Below are 17,800 nucleotides of genomic sequence, written 5' to 3'. Positions count from 1 at the left end.
AACCGCCAGCCGTCTGGTTAGCAGGCAAGTGTCTTAGCCATTATGCTACCAGAGCTCCCAGAAAAAAGACTAGCTTAAGGAAAACAAAGGCATCAGGAAAGAGAAATAAGCCATGCAGAGATGTACAATGATTCTCAAAAGGAAAGGCAGAATAAAGGGATAAAGCAGATCATAAATGTTGTTTCTCATTCGTTTGCTTTATTTGTACTTCGTCTGCAAGAAGAGGTACATCCTCACTAACTAAATCGAGTAATACAAAAGACAAAGCACTGTAAAAACAACACAGGCCAGATCTAGTATCTCTATCAATAGGTTTAACTCGCATAGCTAGGGACAAGTGGCCCAACAAAGGGAAAAGAGTGCTTTGTCACAAAGTACCTTTGGCATGCCTGTACAGTGCAATCATTTCTTTCAGCATTTATTAAAGGCTTACTAGAGCCAAGCACCAGTAAAGGAATGTAGAGATATAGAGGGAATGGTGAACGTAAAATAAAGCCAATGAATAAGATAAAGTCCTTATACTCAGATAATTTCTAAATAGTGGAAGACAGAGGTACAAAAATTGCATTTTGGCATGTTAAGTGCTTGAGTACGCTGTGAAGTGATTAATTCCAACTGGGGATAAAAGGGAATGAACTCAGGCAAACTATGTAGTTCAGAAGTTTCCAGGAAGATCCATGCTAGAAGGGCCCCAGAAAACTGGCCCACACATAGTGGACCACTGTAGGTAACCCCATTCTCTTTTGAAATAGTTAGTCTCAATTACCAAAATGGGGTGCTCCTAAAATATGCACAAATCCAAAGGATCTCCCAATGGAAAATAAGCCAATCTATAAATGGGTACTCCTAAAAGCAGAGAAAGGGAACTCTGGTAGCATAGTGGCTAAAGCACTTGACTGCTAACCAGAAGGCTGGCGGTTCAAACCCACCAGCCACTCCTCAGAAGGAAGGTTGGGCAATCCTACTTCCGTAGTGATACTGCCTCGGAAACCCAAGGAGGGGTCGCTATGAGTCGGGGCCGACTCGACGGCACACAACAACAACAACAACAAAAGCAGAGAAAGATATGGTCCCTGTAGATCAGCATCACAACAACAAAAGCAACAGATGGCTCCATGATTTTTTCAGCACCTATAAAGACAGATGAATAAGGTGGCTTTTCACCTCCCATATCCAAAGGTCCTACATGATTGGTTCAGTGAAACATCACACTTTCACGGGTTTCAGAGTTTATCATCCAAATGAGAACTCTGAAATTTAACAAAATAATAAAATCTGTTTAAAAATATAAATTTAGTTATATTACTTTACATATCCAAGAACTGATGAAGAATAAAGCCATATGGATTACCAAATTTCATTCTGATATACTCATATGGATCTTCTTGCCACAGCTCTTCATCTTCATCTTTATAACACATTACAGAAAAAATCACATCCTCAGAGATATTCTAAGAGAAGAAAACAAAAAACAACAAATGAATGTAGGGTATTTAGATTTTGGAGATAACAATACTGTATATACTGACATCCTTTCTGATCTCAGTTTTGTTGCAGCTGTTTCAAGTTGTTATAATCATCTTTCTGTTAAGCTTACATTTACTAAGGTGGAAGCAAGAAAGCAAGAGCCTTTCAGGAATGGTTAGGGTTATGGTATTTCTGAGTTAAATATAAATTGTTTTAAAACAATTGATTCAAAATATATAGGAAGAATACTGGATAGAGTGGGAAAACAATGTGGAACAAAACTCAAAATCATTTGAGGGGAAAAAAAAAAGGAACCAGGTTTGCTGGTCTGATAGAGCCTGGTGGAACCACTGAGACTATGGTCCCTAGCTGCCTTTCAGGTCTGGAATTGAACCCACACCTGTGGCTTCCAGCCAAACAAAAGACAGGCATATGAACTGAACATTTACATTAGGTAGATACACTCCTTGGAGAGAATAATCATGGGAGAATAGAGGTCTGTGTATGCATAGGGAGACAGCTCGGGGGGCAGGAATGCATGGAGGGATGGACACAGGGAAGAGATAACTATGGGGAGGAAGTGGGAGGGGAGCTGTTGCATTGTGGGAAATTTCAGTCAATGTCATGAGACAAAGAAAGTGTATGTGAACTGCTGTATGGAAAATGAATTTACTCTGTAAACTTTCACCCAAATCACAATTTTAAAAAAAAGAGATATATAGGAAGAGATTGATGCACAATGCTACTCTTTGAACTAACAGAAGGGATAATCAAGTTCTTTAAGGAAGAGCCAAAAATTTCAACCCAAGGTCATATTAACTATTTCTTATTTCAAAATTTTTACATTTCCATTTTGGTCCTAAATGTCAGTATATTGATAGAAATAATTTTTTTCTTTCCTTCAATTAAAAAAAAAAATCAAATTTGCTACTCTACAAATTCAGGTTTCAGGGGTAAGGGGGGAATTGCATCCAGTAACTTCTCAGAACACTGCTGCTAATGCTCCAGTAAGGCCTTTTGTGCTTTAACAAGTACATGTTTAAAATGGGATGATCTCTTATCATTTATCCAAAATTTTAAAGCTATAAAAGGAAAATATTCAGCCTAAGGATGACAGCTTTCTTATTCTGATTATTACCAACAAAACCAAACCCACTGACATTCAATTCTGACTCATAGTGACCCTACAGGACGGAGTAGAACTGCTCCATAGGGTTTGCAAGGCTATAAATCTTTACAGAAGCAGAATGCCTCATGTTTCTCCTGCAGAGAAGCACACTTTTGCCACAGAGCAGCTGATGGATTTGAACCACCTACCTTTCGCATAGTGCCTAAGGCACTTGACTGCTAACCAGAAGGCTGGCGGTTCAAACCCACCAGCCACTCCTCGGAAGGAAGGTTGGGCAATCCTACTTCCATAGTGATACTGCCTCGGAAACCCAAGGAGGGGTCGCTATGAGTCAGGGCCGACTCGACGGCAAATAACAGCAACAACAACCTATAGGTTAGTAGCTGTATGTTTTAACCACTGTGCCTCCAGAGCACCTATTTCTATATTATAGTCATATAAAAATAAGGCCACAGGTATCAAGTAGAGAAGAAATACTATCAATCCACCATTACTCTACAAGAACATAAACAGCAAATAAAATGAACCTGAATCTTCATTAGTAGCAAACAAAATTTATCATTATTTGATCAAGGTGATTGGGTAGAGTTACTATTAAGGTGTTCACATAAAACATAATAAAAATATATATTTGTCAAACCTATAATAAGACAGGCATTTGACTGCTAACCAGAAGGCTGGCAGTTCAAACCCACCAGCCACTCCTCGGAAGGAAGGTTGGACAATCTACTTCTGTAGTGATACCGCCTCAGAAACCCAAGGAGGGGTCACTATGAGTCAGTTCTGACTCGACAGCACATAACAACAACAACAACAGAGAACACAACAATCCAAAACAAGAAGAACCTTTTTTTTTATTCAGAGCTATAAAGGAAAACGGGCATATAGCTTGATTTTCCTGCAAAATAGCACTATCTCAGCAGAGCTCTAAGGAGAGTTTCCAAAATACTTTCACATAAAATACCGTATTTGATCCCAGCAATGTTTAGATAAAAAGGGCAGAAAAACATGATCTGACTTAAAACAAAGGGAAAATGAGGATAAATATGATTCCAAGCAAGCGCAACTGAATCTAAGCTTTCCAATGCATAAAACTTGAAAGTCCTCACACCTCAAATGTTTAAATTTCCATGTCCTTCATAGCAGTATAATATGAGACAGCACTCATTTGGTTACACTAGATATAACACTTAACTCTATCTAGAAAACATAAATTCAAATAGAGAAAAATTTTGGAAAGCTGCTCCCAGACACAAACCTGTATGTGTGGCTTCATCTGCTTCCAGGTAACAGAATGAACAACCCCTTGATTGAGATAGTTGAATGCTTGCTGAAGAACACGGGGGGCTACGTACTCTTTCTGTCTGTATTGGTCTAAAATTTTTAGAAGTACCTGCAGAAAAACAGGAAAAGAACATTAACAATTTAAAGGGTGGCAGCTTCTTAGAATCCACAGAAATAAAAATGAACAAATTTAACTAAATGAAAATTGCAAACTTCCATGCAGCAAGAGTTACTATAAACAGATTTTAATATGTAATAAAAGTATCATCTAGAATTGGAAGAAAAAAGATCATTTTATTCAAAAAACAGAACTGAGACAACTGACCAGCCCTCTGAATGAAATTAAGGCAGCTGCCTAACTAAAACTTCTTATCAAAATAAACTCCACATGGGGAAATATTTTAAAAAATTATAGCACAGAATTTCTACAAGAAAATGGAGGGGTATCTGGACCACAGAAGGTCCTAGACAGAACTGGAGAAAAATGTAGAACAAAATTCAAAATCATAAAAAAGACCAGACTTACTGGTCAGAGAGAAACTGGTGGAACCCTCAAGACTGTGGCCTTTAGACAACCTTCAAACTTGGAACTGAACCTACCCTTAGGGATCACCTTTCAGCCAAACAATAGACAGGCCTATAAAGTAAACTGTAACTCTTGTGAAGAATGTACTCCTCAAAACAATTAACTATCTAAGACCAAAAGGGAAGCATTTGCCCCAAAACAAAATGCAGAAGGCAGGAAGTGGTAGGAAAGAAGGACAAACAGATATGGGAAACCTGGGGAAGAAATAGAAGAGTAGTGTTATATTTAGGGAATTGTGACTAATGTTACAAAACAAAATGTATGAAACTTGCTGAATGGAAAATTAACATGCTCTGTAAACTTTCACCCAAAGCACAATAAAAAGGAGAAAAAAAGAAAATGCTAGGGAATTTTATAATCTCAGATCACTGAAATATTTTGTAAATGAACACAAAATTGATTTTTTTAAAGACTGATATTAAGAAAATGATTATAATAAATACAAAGTGGTTGTGCTTAACTCAAAGACCCTCAGTACAAGAAAGCATTACAACACAGCCTAAGTCTTTCAATTGCAGGTCTCTAGAGCACTTCATTGCATCATGCTCTAAGAGTTGCTGAGTAAATATGTACAGAATTTATAAATTCAGAATATGAATTCAGTTCACATATTCCACCTTAAAATGACAAGTTCATATTATTTAACTTTACATTAAATAAAGAACACTAATATGCATGTTGTTGTTATGTGCTGTCGAGTCAGACCCGACTCATAGCGACCCCTCCTTGGGTTTCTGAGGCAGTATCACTACAAAAGTAGATTGCCCCATCTTCCTTCCAAGGAGCGCCTGGTGGGTTTCAACTGCCAGCCTTCTGGTTAGCAGTCAAGTGCCTGAGATTTGTAAAAATCTAGAAACACTTTCTATACCATTTTAGTTTTTTATTAAGTCTGATTAATCTTGCTTCCTGACATAGCCAATGCTCAATAGCTATTAAATTTTGTTTGTTAAATATAAACAAAATATCATGATTCAAATGGCAATACTAATCAACCAATTTTAATAGTCCACTTATCCTTTATAGTTTTTAAAGTTCTAAAAACTAATATAAACCTGGATCATGTCTCGAGAATTTCTAACTTTTACTGTACAGAAGAGTTCCAAAACTTACACTAAAAAGTGTACGTTCTCAGCTGAAAGTTTTAACGTCTAAGTGTAAATGGTCTTGAAATAATTAGATATATATTATCTTCTAATTCAATTTGTAAATCTTCTAATACAAAAGTCGACAACAAAGAGGTGAGGCTCAAAGAAAATAAAAAAGAAATTCATATAAAAAATTTCTAAAAAGTCAGGGAGAGTTAACAGAAGAATCTCATCTAATACTGATGACCGCTATATCAGCCATCAACAAATTCAAAAGGTTTGAGTCAAGAGAGTTGGAGTCTGTCTGTAGGGCAGTTCTATGGTAGCCGCCCTAAAACTTTTGGGTCTAAAATTGATGTCACCGTATTAAGATCCTGACGTTGCTATTTCATCATCTACAAATATATAGTTTATTATGTTTTCAACCTAGTTTTAAATGAATAGATATGACTTCCCTTTCAACAGTAACCATTCTTCTATTTTAAAAGCGTAAGTTTATTACCTGCTGAATTCCCACTGCATAGGTTTTCAAGAAGAATTCAGAAAATTCAAAGTACTCTTTTGTGACAGTTCCTGGGCTTCCATACCTGAAAATACAATGAGAAAATGTTTAAATATTATGACTTTTAAAAGCAAAGCATGCTCACTAGTTTAAATACAGTCCCTTGTTTACAGATATATTCCATTGGGGCAGAAAACTAACATTTTCCTGATTTTTCAATAGCTCCATAATGAAATCATGATGATCCATACGTAGCCTCAGGGCCATACTTAAAATTTCAGACAGAAGATTTACCTACTAAATCAAGAGCTTCCAAAGGGCAAATATTAGAACTAAGAATATGTTATGTCTGATATCCAATAACTTTTTAGTAAATCCTCTCAAAATTAAACATTTTTCCCTATGCAGCTGAGAGCCATGCACCTTCATTCACAATTCCTGGTTATTTCCTAAGGTATACAACGTCATTTCCCCATGCTTTTTAGAGAAGACTACTCACTTCCTTATCATTTCAAAATCAATTATTACAGTTAAGCCTGCTTGAAACAGAGGATGACTTTCTGCCTTTACGGCTCTAAGGACAAATAATCAAATAGAGCATCGATATCAGACAGATATTTTATTATCTCCAATCCTGACATCCTAAGTACAAGACTGTAATTCTAATAAAAAGAGACTCACCGTTCAAACAGACGAGCTACAATATGCAATGCCCACTTCTTACACTTCCACCATACTAGTTCTGGTCTATCATCCTCATCAATTTGCAGAGTCTCCTAAGAGGGCAAAATACCCAGATTAAATGTCTATATAATAAAAGAGTTTATGTGAATAACCAAGGCAGAGTAAATCTTGATATAGATTAACTCATACTAAATGTAAACTCAGATTGTCATACAATTACAAATTTTATTTTATAGATTAATATTTAGAAATCCAATAGACAAAAGAAAATTTCAGTTAACAAATGCTGTTTGTCACATATATCTCCTTACCTTCAAAAGGCCCTTCAAAACCTAAAGCTCCACGTCCCATGAGGAAACTCTCTGGGATGATGGAAAAGTTCTATATCTTAATCTGGGCATGATAATACAAGGGTATGTGTTTGTGAAAACTCATTGCTTATTAAATTCTGTACATTTATGTATGCAAATAAACTTCAAATAATTTTTACCGGGAGCTCTGGTAGCGTAGTGCCTAAAGCACTTGACTGCTAAACAGAAGGCTGGCGGTTCAAACCCACCAGCCACTCCTCGGAAGGAAGGTCAGGCAATCTACTTCCGTAGTGATACTGTCTTGGAAACCCATGGAGGGGTTGCTATGAGCTGGGGCTGACTTGAGGGCACATAACAACAACAACAACATAATCTTTACCAAGATATGGACAAAGGAAAAGACACTTCACATTTTAAGATAAGCTTAGATTTAAAAATACTCAAAGTTGATTTGGTAAGTAATAGTATCATTACTACAGATTAAAATGAGGCATCATCTTTCACCTACCAAACTGATAAACTCAGAACTACACTTAGAGCAATTTGCAAGACTAGTGAAAAGCCTGAATGTGACAATTAAACTTCTACAGGTTTCTCCAAAGAAAATAACCACGATATGTGCACAAAAATCTAACTCCAGACTTATAGCTAGAACAGTAAAAATCTAAAACACTCTAAAAGTCCAGCAAATGAAGCATTCAAAAAAATGATACAGTACAAAAACTTTAATAATATTATAAATATTTATAATAGATTTAAACGAAAAATGAATTTCAAAATAGTATCTATATATATCATTTTTAAATAATATGGCTGCATACAGGTACAAAGAAAAAAAGACAAAAGGAATAAATGCCAAGTTTTTAAAATGGTTATTATTCTTTTTAGTAGAATTATAGTTATTATTTTTGCTCATCTGAATTTTCTAAAATTAATGTGTATTATCAATTACTTTTATTACAGTAGTAGTTTTGCAAATAGCAGGCTAACATAATAAATCAGTCTTCCACAAATAACCCAAAACCAAGTTTCACCAATTTTCCTTAGTAACAGAAGCCCTTTCTTACAGGAGGAACTGTTCTGTCAATAATAGTTCGAAAGATCTCCATCCATTCTGTCATCATTTGGTTATTCATCAGCTGAAGAGGCAATGCATACTGGAGGATAGAAGAGTAACAACATAAATAATTCTTCTCTTCCAAAAAGAAATTAGTGAGTTTATATTATAAGGTTGAAATACATGAAAAGGCAATGAAAATAGAAATTTCATATGGCTGAAGCTGAAATTAAGCTTAAAATATTCAAAAGTACATGTATGTAAATTAAATTTTCTTAAATTCTAGAAGTAGAAGCACTAAACTTCACAGAGGTTAGAGGAAGAAGTGGGATTTTGTAGTAACTTCAAGCACGATATGGTGAAAGAGGGCTTTTTATTTATTTATGAAATGTTTGACTTGTTTTTCTGGATTACTCTTATATTTAAAAAAAAAAAAAAAATCAATACAATAAGGTCTCATTTATCCAGCAAGAGATTCTAGACAAATGATTTTTACCATTTACCCCTTGGTGTATCAAACTTTAATTTTAACCACTTTGATAAAATTCTTTACTCATTCAACAGAGTACTGCTATTCATTAAACCTTTTTTCAGTTACTTTCCCCTATACTGTGGCATAATATGAAAGTTCATTTTTGTATTAAACAGGTATGTGTCTGCTTTGCTGTGAGCTGCAGGAGATAAGGGATAGTGCCTCTGCATCCATTCATTCCACAAACATACTATACACTGAGGACATAATAAGACAGACATGATCTCTGCCCTCATGAAGTTTATACTCCAGTTGAGAAAAAACACATATGAACAAGGAAAATATAATACACATAAAATATGGTATGATACCAATACAGATATTAGTACAATATTCATAAAACACACAGGAAGGTCACCTAATCCAACTGGGAAATAAGGAGCAACTTCCCAGAAGTGATATTCAAGCTGAGACCTAGAGAATGAGGATAAACTGGCCAGGCCACAATGAGCAAGAAGGATGGTCCAGGCAGAAGTACAGTATTTGTAAAAGCTCAGAAGAAACGAGAGGACCTGTTTGTAAAGCTGCGAGAATTTCATTACAGCTGAGTATAAAGCAGAAAGGTATTAAGGTAGAAGATAAAGCCAGAGAGGTGAAGGATTTTACAGGCCATGAGACTATATAATAACAGTCAATAATAGCTGATACTCAGTGAGCACCTTCCATGTGTCAGGCAGAAATACAATATTCATGTTCGTCTTCTGGTTTAGAAACCTACCTGAACAAGTGCATAAAAGATTTTCAGAATCTGTTTCTGTAGTAATACAGAATAATGGGAAGAATCAGGAAGGAGCTGGATGATTTGCTGCTGAATTCGAGGCAGAAATACTTGCATTGCTGCTATGAGGGGTTCTCTTTCCTCAGCTTTCTTATACCTACATGAGCAAAGACAGAAAGAGAGAAAAGTGATTCCTCCCCCAAAAAGAGGAAACATGCTATACACCGAGGACATAATAAGACAGATATGATCTTTGCCCTCATGAGCAATAAACAGAGAAAAAATACATATATACATTATATTGAAAACGACATAAAACTAACCAAAACATTCAAAACATCAGCTTATATTTTCTGTTAGGATTACTAGAATAAAGGTGGAAGAAACTTTGAAATGGAAATCCTTATTTTAGGCAGAATATCTAAAAATCTTTCTAAAAAATTTAGACTAGCTTTAAAAGAACCCAAGATTATTTTGTAGCTTTCCTACATGAATTTTGCTGGTATTTTCGTCTTCATCATACAAGAATTCTTCCTATAAAATACAAGTTGACTGATACATTAATTGAAATAGATAAACATTCTTATTATATAACATATAATGTGGGAGGGGGGCACTTCTTCTTATACTATCCTAAATTGAGAAGTCAAAATAGTTTACAAACATAGGTGCTCTTAAAAAAAAAAAAATCTCACTGCCATCAAGTCGGATCCAACTCATAGCGACCCCTCCTTGGGTTTCCGAGGAGGTATCACTATGGAAGTAGATTGCCCAACCTTCCTTCCAAGGAGTGGCTGGTGGGTTTGAACAGCCAGCCTTCTGGTTAGCAGTCAAATGCCTTAGGCACTACACCAACAGAGCTCTTAGATCACATTAATTGCTATAAATCTACAATACTCTCACAATTCTAAAAATACAGTATAAACTAATTAGTTTAAAAGAAAGAAAACTATAGGATTTTGTATATACAAGTAGCAATCCTCTCAAAAACCAGAAAGTGACACTGTTAAGTGTGATACTGAATCCCTTGCCAGTCAAGTAGCTTTTATGGGAAAAGAATGTCACTAGCAAAGAAACAAGGAGCCCTAGTAGCACAGTGGTTAAGCACTCAGCTGCTAACCCAAAGGTCGGCAGTTAGAATCCACCAGCTGCTCTGTGAGAGAAAGATGTAGCAGTCTGCTTCTGTAAAGATTTACAGTCTGGGAAACCCTATGGGGCATTTCTACTCTGCCCTAATAGGCTCACTATGACTTGGAATTGACTTGATGGCAATGGGTATGGTTTTCCTGGGTAGCAAAGAAACTAACATTTTCTATCTTAACATCCATAAAGATAAATGTTTGGCTTACTTAATAATATACTCTCAAGAGGACATATGTTAAGGTGCCTCTATATCAGCATTTCCAGTGAAAGCTGTTAATAAGTGGTCTTCTGAAACTATCAAATAACTTTGAGAAGCTCTGCATATTATATTCCTGTTAGTAACGATGCACATTAGCATATTAAAGGTTCTTTGACTAACTGTAGTGAATAACATGTTTCACTGTGTTTAATTGAATGTCTCCTAAAGGAGTCCAATTCTACAGAACACCCCTGGCACAGATCCCTGTATGCAAGTTAACATAAAGCTGGTATATTCAGCCAACAGAAATCAACTTACTCGTATGTCTTCACCAGTTGATACAGACATAATAAGCTGCCAAGCCAGCTTCCACTGCTCTGTGATTGCAAGTAATAGTCTATCTTGTCAACTACCGATGGCCAGTGACCAGGAAAATCATGTTTAATGATGGCACGGAGACACATTGTTAACTGGACTCTATGGAGAGGGGGGTCCAAAATGTAAACAGTTATAGATGTCAGGTTTTAAAGACCTCTAATATCTTACATGTAAGTACTCTAAGTTCTTTACCATGTTATATAGTTATCTATCAAGGATGGAAAAAATAAAACCAGCTCCTCTAAAAAAAAAAACCTCAATAGCTCAAGTTATTGAAAATAGACAGAATGGATGATTTCCTAAAATGAATGAAACTTTCATTCTCTCTTACCCTAAGTACATCTTTGAAAAAAAATTAATTTAGAAAGAAATTCATATAAATTTTCAAAAAAAAAAAAAAAAAACAGCTCAGGGGGCAGGAGTACATGGGACAGAAGGACACAGGGAAAAGGTAACTGAGGAGGAAGTGGGAAGAGAGGTATCACACTGTGAGGAACTGAAACTGTAGTCAATGTCATGAAACAAAGTATGTATGAATTGCTGTATGGAAAACGGATTTGCTCTATCAACTTTCACTCACAGCACAATAAAAATTAAAAATAATAACAAGATGATGACAATGAATCCACCTCAGCTGTGCAAAATTTCCAACTTATATTTTGGTTATCCTATTACAAGGAGGTAACAAATATTTTAATATTTCAACTGGACAATCTTAGCCTACAAATGGTGAAAGTAAAACAGAGGCTCACATAACTGTGGCCTTGAACATATCCATTATCAGGTAACAGCCAACATGGTATATTATACTTAGCAAAGCTGCCTGAGATACTGATTTTTTGTACTCTGAGTATAAGAAATAAGTATTAGTTAAATAATTCCTGAAAAGGAAGCAAAGAGCTGTTTCCAAACAAGTAAGAGAAAAACAACTGGAAGACAAAACAGAAAAAGAGAATACCCCTTTAATAAACCAGTAACGTTATGTGATAAAAGGTATGATCTCCTAACACTTAGATCAGTAATTATTTCCTCCTGAGACCCCAATTCTAATTGGAATTAAAAATAAAATGAGAAAAATAATTTTTCTTCACACTGTCAATATCATCACCAAATACGTCCCAATAGGGCCATTTGCAAAAGGCCAGAAAATGAATATGACTAAAATAGGATTCCACAGTGCCTAAAGATGGGTGTTCCATTAAACAGCCAATAACTTGGATTTACTGCAACTAGTAAAATAAACAAAATAATGCCTTTTCCTTATGTTACCAAATTTCTTCAAAAATTTTCTCTGTAATATTCTTAAACTTTGAGTATAGGAAAGAAAATATTTCTCCAAGTGTGATTATAATTAACTCTTAAGGAGTAACTTAAGAAAAGAAACAAACCAACAAAGAATTCTCATGATAAAGATCTCCTTTGTCACCAGAAACTATTCATTTAAACAACAAATAAGTCATATTTATATAAAGTAAAAACTTTTCATTTTCTTTAAATTTCATCTTCAGATTATCACTCCAAATTCTTTCTCATGCCAAGCCAAGCAAAAGATACCTATGAAAGGAGAAACCTGCTAACTATAAATTGTTATTTAATGTGTTAGTGAGTAGAATCATTGGAAGACTCAAGAAGAGCTGAAAATGGAAGGATTTTTGACAAGAATCAGAATACACGATGGCCCAGAAGGGTATCAGTGACTGGCATTTGGGCAACCACTGGGAATAAAGATAATATTCTTTAATCAATAAGCCTGTTTTCTCCTCTTACCTAATAAAATAACTGCACTAAAAGGAGTTGCTCAATGTTAGTTCTCTTTCCTGTTATCACTTCCCTCCCACTTCCTTCCTTTCCCACTGCTTATGTCATAAGTTTATTAGGCACTCAGGTTAAAACCATACCTAATTTCTAAAATTTCATTCCACTACATCCATTTCACCTATAAAATAATTTACTTCTATTTGAAGATAGCAAAATTTTCATGATTCTATAGCTGAAATGGGACAGCCACTAGCCACATATGCACACTTCAAATTAGTCAAGATTAAATAAATTAGAAATTCAGTCCCTATTTGCACTACCCACATTTCAAGTGCTTCAAGCTATCTGAGGCAAGTGGCTAAACATTGGGCAATGTGAATAATTAACATTTTCCTCACTGCAGGAAGTTCTACTAGACAGTGCTGCCCTGTAGCATCTATGGATTTGAGAAACTAGAGATAAGTCTTCTCCACCACTTGACCGTCTTCTCCAAAGCAAAAGATAATCAGTTCATGAGAATGAATAAAAATATACGTAAAGGTTAAGAAAAGTGTCAGGTAAAAATTCCCAGAAGTCAATCTCCCTGTGTCAGAGAAAAAAATAACAAAATCATGTACAAAATATTTTGAGGCAAAGAATCACAAACACAAAGATAAAATAAAGAATATTATTTAAGTGTCCATCTTTACTACCTTATAGCTTTTTTAAAAAATGAGACTGATGATTAGATCCCCAAAACCCCAATACCCCTCCCCGCTAAGACCCAAATATTTTTTGTTTCCTACTGATCATACAGTATAATGCACCTCACTAAATCTGGAGACCGAATTATTCCTTCCACAATGTTATCACGTATCTGCTGGCGATCATTTTCATGAATGTTGAATGGAAATACTGCTTCTCCTGGTGGAGGTTCTCGGTCTGGCCAGTACTGTGTCACCATGTTCTTCAGGTAAATGGCAGCTAAGTTAAAAGAAAAAATGCTAACATAGCAGTATTGAATGGGTAGCTTTAATTCCAATCTACAGAACATGAAAGGTTAAGTCTCCAAGGCTGAACATGAAATGCAACAAAAAGTGGAAAATCTTAAAAGTTATAAATAGCCAAGCAGGGAAGGGAAAACGGAAAAGATTTAAAAGTTTCTCTTTAGCTAGTTAAGCAAGTCTAAGCAGTAAACATTTTATCAAATCAAGCTTCAGTGTTTAAATGACAAAACAATGACTTATGTATCAAGTACATAACCTTAACCTAAATGCAAGGTCTAAATAAGTCCCTATTCAACATACTTTGAAATCTTGAGAGTCACATTTTTCAAAACACTTAATATTGAGTTCGCAGCAGGAGAAATTCTGTTTTTCCTCACGTAGATTGCTTTTTTTACTTATTATCTTTCACCTGCTCTATTTGGTACTACTATTTTGAAATAGTAGTACCTTTTAACTTTTTTTTAAGATGCTTAATACTTATAAACCTTTTAACCTTTTTTAAAATGCTTAATACTTATAAACATAATAGGAAGAATGACACTAGCCTTCAAATATGTTTGGACAAAATCAGGAAATCTTCTATCAGTTTATTTCTATCAAAATATGTAATCAGTGATTTTGTTCCTATTCTTATTAACCATCTTCAACTTTTAATAAAAGGCTTCTGAAAGAAACAAATTGATACACTGCAATAGGGTTTTTCAGAGGGAATGTGAAGCCGCCTAATCACCAAGACGAACACAGAATTTAGGCAAATAACTTACATTTAACAACATGCTTTGGTTTAGAATAAAGAGATGTGATCCGCAAAGCGTCATAACTTCCCTCCCTGAAGCTTATCTTCTCCCTTCTTGCCCAACCCCACCCCTCTTTATCATAAAATTAAATTGAGTGGTAAAGATATCAGGTCACAAACAAACCATCATGTCTGACATCAGCTGTAATACTACAATAGAAATTTAATTATGAATTTGACATCCTATAAACTCCTCTTAATTGTTTTTGATTCACTAAAGATCTGAAAAAGATGCTTCCACCTCAGTTTTCAATTTGCTTGTATAAAAAAAAGTTATGTGGGAGCCTTTGTGTTTAAGTAAGTGTACTTTTTGTTCTATTTTACTTTTAATTTAAACCACAGACTGTAGACCAACTACCATCTTTTATCCCAGTACCATTATTATATTTTATGTAACAGTGATCGGTACAGAATAGATATTCAACAAAAATATGTAGACTGTTAAAAAAAAATTAATGAATGATCTAAGAATATGGGCTAACCTGTCAGCAGTTCAGATGACTGCACGGGATTAATCTTCGCAAAAAGAAAAATCAACTATATCCTATACAAGCTCATTTAAATACCTATAAAACTAGTTTTGTAAATAAAGGAAAGCAACCTTCAGAAAACAGAAATGCATAGTAAAATCATAAACCTACTCATAATTTTGTAATTAAATCTATTAATTTTATAACTAAAATATACTTGTATTATGAGGCACTATGCAAGACAGCCAATATAAAAGGAACACTGGACCAATTTGTGTATGTTTAAGTAAATCTGTAATTAGTTAAAAATAAAATTGAACTTAATGCACTAATTTAAAACAACATTAATTACTCTTGCTAATAACTACAGATTACTATATTACTATGGATAATGAAATGGAGCCCTGGTAGTTCGATGGTTAAGCACTCCACTGCTAACCAAAAGGTGGGCAGTTAGAACCCACCAGCTGCTCCATGGGAGAAAGATGTGGCAGACTGCCTCCATAAATATCATAGCCTTAGAAATTCTGTAGGATAATTCTACTCCATCCTATATGCTCACTATGAGTCAGAGTAAACCCAACAGCAATACGTTAAGGATAATGAAGGAAAAATACCAAAGATAACAGAAATAATATCAATAATCCAAAAATCTTCCTTTAGTCACCTAATTCAAGTAAAAATACACAAATATCATCTTAATCCAATTCATAAAGGTATTTCAAATTTTGCTTCCCTAGAAAATTAAATTCACTCACCATTTTAAGCACCTTAAGTTTGACATTAACTTACTAAAACATATACACATTTCTCTCCTTTTTAAGCAGAATGAATCACTCAAGGCAAAGTCTAAAGCAGGGATGCAAACAGATACTTGTATACCAAGGTTCACAACAGCTAAAAGGTGGAAATAACACAAGGGCCCAGAAAAAGATGAATGAAGAAACACAATGTAGTACATATGTACAATGGAATATTATTTACCCATAAAGAGAAATTAAGTTTTGGTATATGCTACAACATGGGTAAATCTTAAAAACATTATGATGAGTGAAATAAGTCAGACACAAAAGGACAAAAAATATGATTCCACTTACGTGAAATATCTAGAATAAGCAAATGCATAAACACCAAAGTTCATCAGAGGCAGATAAAAAGTTAGTCATTTCTTAGTTTCTGATGGCATAGTGCCTAAGGCATTTGACTGCTAGAAGACTGTTGGTTCAAACCCACCAACCACTCCTCAGAAGGAAGACTGAGCAATCTACTTCCATAGAGATACCGCCTCAAAAACCCAAAGAGGGGTCGCTATGAGTCGGAACCAACTCAATGGCAGTGAGTTTGGTTTTTATGGTTTGATTAAAGTTAATGAAAAAAATTGGAAACAGTAATAATGGTTGTATAACATCGTGAATGTAATTAATGTCACAGAATTGCACATATAATATGGTTGAAATGCAAATGTCTTGTTAAATGCATTTACCACAGTATTTTTAAAATGTCATTTGAGAGCTTCCTAATCATAACTATCTTAAGTTAGAGTCCCTTCTCTGAACATTACACGATAATATTAATGATGTTATTATGACTGTCAATACCTCAAAAAGAAAGGAGTAGGGCCGACATGCAAATTTATTTTGCTTTCCTTGGTAACATTATAATTTTACTTTCTTCTTCTCCTATTTCTTAAAAATTCAAGGTAAGGTAAGAAAGAACATTCACTAATGAGCTTACCTGAGCAGTAAGAATATTTTATAGTTGCCTACAAGCATAGAAAAATCAAGACTTGACCTTTTTGCAGAGCTCTGTTTTTCCAGTTACATTAACACAATTTTTTCACAGCTTTATAAAGACTGATTTTTATCAAGGACAAGATCATTTTTTCTTAAATGTCATGCTAAAATGATACAGTATGTGTCTAAGTGTCACCATAAAGCTCCTGGGTATCCTTACATTTCAATTAGAGATTAAATAGGACAGAAATTTATAAATGACACTTAAATTTGGGATAATTAAATGTAGAATTATACATAATGTATTTCAGATTCTATGATAAAAAGAAAATGGCTGCTCTAAGAAAAATGTCCTAAAAAATTAGGAAATGATCAACCACCAAGATAAACTCTGTCCTATGGCAAAACAACTTGAAATCCACATAAAATATGAAGAAAATGTGCTTCTAAATGCTGCTTATAGTTCATATCAAAATTTAATTAACCCCAGCAATTCTACTACCAAGTGCATACCCAAAAGACTTGAAAGCAGGGACTTAAACAGATACTTGTACACCAGTGTTCATTGCAGCACTATTCACAACAGCCAAAAGGTGGAAACAACCAGTGTCTACCAATGGCTGAATGGATAAACAAAATGTGGTCAATATACGTATATATACAGGAACTCTGGTAGTGTAATGCTTAAGGCATGTGACTGCTAACCAGAAGGCTGGCGGTTCGAACCCACAAGCCACTCCTCAGAAGGAAGACTGGGCAATCTACTTCCATAGAGATACCACCTCAGAAACCTAAGGAGGGGTCGCTATGAGTGAGAACTGACTCAAGGGCAATAAGTTTGGTTTTTAGTTATTTATATTTATGTATATGTATATAATTGTTGTTGTTATAGGGAGCTCTGGTAGCATAGTGGCTAAAGCACTTGACTGCTAACCAGAAGGCTGGCGGTTCAAACCCACCAGCCACTCCTCGGAAGGAAGGT

General features: G+C 35.0%; 1 protein-coding gene across 1 annotated transcript in view; it reads right to left on the bottom strand.

Annotated features, from left to right (window-relative positions):
* IPO8 (importin 8) overlaps positions 1 to 17,800 on the bottom strand; it is an 80,055-nt gene that overhangs the window by 43,651 nt on the left and 18,604 nt on the right. The window contains exons 3-10 of the mRNA XM_007943176.2: positions 13,640 to 13,796; positions 11,016 to 11,174; positions 9,356 to 9,512; positions 8,116 to 8,205; positions 6,735 to 6,829; positions 6,054 to 6,138; positions 3,855 to 3,989; positions 1,352 to 1,451 (exon numbers count right to left, since the gene is read on the bottom strand). Of these exons, the coding sequence (XP_007941367.1) occupies positions 1,352 to 1,451; positions 3,855 to 3,989; positions 6,054 to 6,138; positions 6,735 to 6,829; positions 8,116 to 8,205; positions 9,356 to 9,512; positions 11,016 to 11,174; positions 13,640 to 13,796 (978 nt within the window). The remainder of the gene's footprint in view (positions 1 to 1,351; positions 1,452 to 3,854; positions 3,990 to 6,053; positions 6,139 to 6,734; positions 6,830 to 8,115; positions 8,206 to 9,355; positions 9,513 to 11,015; positions 11,175 to 13,639; positions 13,797 to 17,800) is intronic.

This window comes from Orycteropus afer, unplaced genomic scaffold (genome assembly GCF_000298275.1).
Source record: "Orycteropus afer afer isolate SDZICR_OR568_19922 unplaced genomic scaffold, OryAfe1.0 scaffold00100, whole genome shotgun sequence".
NCBI lineage: Eukaryota > Metazoa > Chordata > Mammalia > Tubulidentata > Orycteropodidae > Orycteropus > Orycteropus afer.
The sequence above is the reverse complement of the archived record's forward strand: the minus strand, read 5'-3'. Positions and strand labels throughout refer to the sequence as shown.